Source organism: Alternaria arborescens (assembly GCF_004154835.1).
Source record: "Alternaria arborescens strain FERA 675 chromosome Unknown contig_155, whole genome shotgun sequence".
NCBI lineage: Eukaryota > Fungi > Ascomycota > Dothideomycetes > Pleosporales > Pleosporaceae > Alternaria > Alternaria arborescens.
The window spans coordinates 1-4553 of record NW_021168010.1 but is presented as its reverse complement, the minus strand read 5'-3'; the positions used below and the strand labels follow the sequence as shown (position 1 = coordinate 4553).

Genomic DNA, 4553 nt, shown 5'->3' with positions numbered 1-4553 from the left:
GCCAATCCCATTAGAAGATTGTGGCTTGGTGTGTGGCGGAAACGAAGCCGATGAGCCGGGGTATCAATGTTTACAGTCGCGGCCGGATGGATGCCAAGCAGACGGTGCAACGATGATTCGGGCAAGAGCCGCGCAGTGGTAGAATGGGCCATACTGCTTGCGCACCCCATCATCATTCCGATTGGGCGAGCCATACGTCTTGGCGGAATAACATTCCTAGTTAGGCAACGCAAGTGTTTCCTGAAACGGGCCGAACTTAATCTCTACGTCATTTAGGCTTTGACAAGACTGCTGAGTCGAGGCTACAGTTAGCTTCCCTACGCTAACCAATCAGCGTCTCGCACTGCCATTACCGGTGGGGGCACGGCTCGCGGTCGCCAACGCGAGCTAGCGCTACCAGATATGCCAACAATCAAGTCAATCAATCTGAGGCAGCTAATTGAGCTTGATTGAAGTTTTATGAGGTCGCGATTGAGATTGACTTAATTAAAGCTGTTTTAGAGTCGTAATTGATTGAAGATTGATGCTCTTGATCATGTTTGGTATGCGATCCAGCGCGATTTTGTATAGCTACCTCTAGTCATTGTTCTCCCACTCCCATATATTGTAGATTCTGATCATCTCCTGATCAGTAAGACTATCTTCCTGGTTATGAGGAGGCTTGAAACCTGCTCTTCTCCAACTCCGAGTACATCGGATAGCCGCTAGCAGCTGGGATCCGATCTTCCGCCTGCGAGGCTCTAATAGGTCGCCAAGCTCGCTGAACAGGCGCTCACATTGACAGCTGCTAGCTGGTATAGTGAGCAGGTCGATGGCTAATCGCGATAGATTTGGATATCGCGATCGCAGGCTAATCCAATACTTGATTGGATTGCCCTCCTGCTCAAACTGCTCCTTTGTCCACGCTGGCTCATATCGCCGCCAGCGATTAAGCTCATCTATCTTTGATATATCCACCTCGTTTTCAGGCTCAACGTTGACGAGCGCAGCAATTGCGTCGTCAATACCGCCTGATCGCGGCGGCCTCGGGCGCGTGATTGGCAGCGATATAGGCTTGTATCGCGCCCACAGTTGCTGCAACTCTGCCTCGTTTGAGACAATCCAGTGAGGCTTCTCACGCCAGCTGTTTGAGCAGTAGTTCTTGTAGTATGGGTGAAGGCAAGTTGCGCTATAGTAGGCGGGCGAGGCATCGAGCTTAGTGTAGTAATCGTTGGCCTTGCGCCAGGCAGCATTGAGGTTGATCGCGAGGTGATCTTCTGGAGCCTCAGGATGAACGTTAAAGTCAACGTGATCGTAGGTCCTGAGTATCGCCTCGTAAGCTCCAATGACGTATTCGAATACTGGGATAACATCGTATATAGCTCCAAAGCTTCCTTGTTTACCGCGCGCCTCAAGGCGTTTTGTGGCCTCCTTGAGCGGCTTCAACACCTCAATATACTCAGTTATCACCGCCCAATCTGCTGCTTTTAGTCCGTTAGATCGCATCCAGGATGGCGCGTTAGGCAGCTTGTTACCACGCGATTGCGCATATGCGTCATCGCGCGCGATGCGGTTGATATGAGTGTTAGCGTATAGGTTGAAGGTTTCTGATAACTGAACTGCGCGCTCAAAGGCATCGTGATAGCTGTTCCATCGCGTGATAATAGGCTTAATTGGCTCTAGTATTGTTTCTGTGTGCGATCGATCGTTAACTGAGCGCTGAAGCGATGCGAATAGATCGTGTTGCTGAGGCGTTTTGATATAGTTGATGATATCGACTAGTACTCCTAGCGGGCCGTCTCTTCGCCAGTCTCGCAAGTATCGCGCCTCTGTATTTTGCTCGTTACTGCTATCGCCGTTGTACGCCTCCTTGTCAAGTCCAAACATAATTGTCTGGCCTACAAGGTTAAGCGTGTGAGGCGCGCAGCGGAGGCGGCGATAAGGAGCTTCGAAGTCGTATAACTCGCTGAGTTTGGCGACAGCTCGATCGTTTGAGGATGCGTTATCAAGAACAAAGTAGCCTAGCTTAGAGCGATCAATACTAAACTGTTCCAGCGTCTTCGCAACTATATCAGCAATCCTATCACCGCTATGAGCGCCGGTAAGCTGCGGTAAGGCAATAGGCAGGTCCCTAACGTTACCACAGGCGTCAGCGTAATGAGCAACAATACCAAAGAACCCTCGTTTGCCACCCTTTGTCGTCCACCCGTCAAAGCTAATATGGATTTGACTAATAGATTGCGACAAATTGTTGACAACCTGCGGCTCGAGGTGGCAATAAAGCCTCATAACAAAGCTCGCAACGCTGGTACGACTTACCCATAGCGCTTCTGCTGCCTCTGGATTGGCGTATGCTATCATCTCACGGAAAGCTGGAGTCTCAAACTCGCGAAGAGCGTGGTTGTTATCAACTAACCAGCTAACAGCAGCGTATCGAAAGCCTTGTACGTCGAAGTTTCCAATCTGATTAGCGACTTCCTGCGATACAGCAACACCGCTATCGCTTAGTAATCGCAGGGACGTCTGACCTCGAGGTAGCGCAGCCTTAGCAAGCTGGCCCTGACGGTTAAGGCGGTGGCCAACTCTGTTCTGTGCCATGTGAGTTATCGCAGCAGTTGTTGATAGCGTCACCTCTAACGCTTGCTTCCCCTCGAATCTCTGATGTTTATAGCAATGCCTGCAGATCCAGAAAGTTCTCTGCGGATCAGCTATTAAGGCGATGCGATAGCCGTGCTCGAAGACCCAGCTTTTCCTGCCCTTAAGCGTCCTTAGCGGCTTCATAAACCGCGGTATATGAGCCCAATCAAGGCCATCGTGCCTATCCTCAAACCGACTATCGAGTTCGGCTCCATCGTAGCTATCAGACGCCTCAGTCGAAGCCTCTGTAGCAGCTCGTGAGCCCTCGGTTGGCGGATCGATCGCGTTATCGGGCAGCAGGTCGCGCAGCTGCGATTCGAACGGAGCCTCTTCCGTAGCTTGACTAGCTGCAACCTCAAGGGCTTTGCGTGGTGAGGTTCGTACGGGCAGCTCAGACTGCGATTGAGAGTTGTTGACTTTGACACGTTTATTTGACGCAGCAGCGCGATCAGCAGCGCGTTTGAAGGCCTTCGGAGGCATAACAGACAGTAATAGCGCGTAAGGAGACTTAGAAATAACAACAGTGATGGGCGCTAACATAAGATATAGGCTGTTGTTGAACGTTGATACTACGTTGCAGCGTAAGCTAGATTAGAAAGTTGCTTACTAATCAAAACTCAACACCAATAATATGTCACTCCATCCATATTATCTACTGCCCAGCAATCTCATTAACTACCTTGCAAGTCGCCCTGCTATTAGTACCTGATCAATCCAATCAATCAATCCAATCAAAAACAGGGCTTCGATTTGTTCTTGATTGAGAAAACACTATAGGCGAATTGATCTTGACTTGATTGAGCTTTTGATCAAGAATCAATCAAGTCAATCAAAAAACTTGCTTGTTGGCATGTCTGAGCGCTACTCTATACTTACATTGACTTATTTGCCGAGGGTGCCCTACATCTTCCGCAATCTCTCGAAAATAGTTTAGTAACACCTTAGGCTTAGCAAGCGCAATAGGCCTCACAATGCCGACGCAAGTAAGCACTGACGATTCATGGCATAGATACAATGGTTATTCTATAGAGAAGGACCGAATGATGCCAAATACATCAGCGATTACGACCAGGCAACCAAATAACAGAGGTTGCCGCTAACTATGGCGCAATTATGTCTCCGAAGGCATCAGATACTCATATACGCAAGTATAGCTTGTGGTAATCTGGGCCACAATTTGCAAAGCATTTGTAAGAATTTCGAATATAACCCGAACGGAGCGGTAGATTCCTAGAGTCCGCTCCGGCTTCCGCTTCGCTTCGGACTTCTCATCTAAGTGCCTTGCTAAGCATAGCACTTTAAACGTACCTTCTGCAGCCCCTTATATTCGTCCGATAGATACAAAGCTATGTATAAGAAGTGAAAAGATTAGTCTTTTGTTCACTAAATTTGAAAACGTCTGACCAACCTGACAATAAGAAAATTAGAGACAGCGTGTCTCGCGGCGAAATTGTCTTGTTTACCTACAAGACCTTGTAGCAGTCGACTAGCAAGTGAAGCTCGAACTTATTTAGCTTACAGACTGCGCAAAGCAACACTACCTTCGCAAAGTCGACTGTAGGATCTGTGTGCTTGCGACGGCGCAATATAGAGTATGTTCTCGCTTTGTTTATCTACAGTTCTTGTCGATTAGAACAGGAGTAATCCTAGTTCGAAGAGTGACACCTAGTACTATACTTAGGTAATTATAGTTGAGTAGTAGGCACAACATCTTAGACAGCGCAGCCGTGGTTTGATTAGAGCCTTGTATAGTGTGATAGGCTAGAGACCAGTTAGTGAATCCTCGATGATATCTCGGTCACGTGCGCGAGGCGCACTGTCCACAGAATCCGGGTGCCCCCTGAGCACCCGGATTCTGTGCAAGCGAGCCTAGCCGAAGGTTATCCCGAGCCGCCGCCCCCTGAACGACCTTCAGAACCCTAGCTACCTGTAGTTCT

At 48.8% G+C, this 4553-nt stretch overlaps 1 protein-coding gene across 1 annotated transcript; it reads right to left on the bottom strand.

Annotated features, from left to right (window-relative positions):
• Window positions 1–576: 576 nt before the first annotated feature.
• AA0111_g12871 (hypothetical protein) lies at window positions 577–3096 on the bottom strand (the record flags this gene model as incomplete). The annotated part of the gene is made up of 1 exon (XM_028646905.1): window positions 577–3096. One exon carries the CDS (start codon window positions 3094–3096, stop codon window positions 577–579), a length of 2520 nt encoding a protein of 839 aa, XP_028499523.1.
• Between the last annotated feature and the right edge of the window lie 1457 nt (window positions 3097–4553).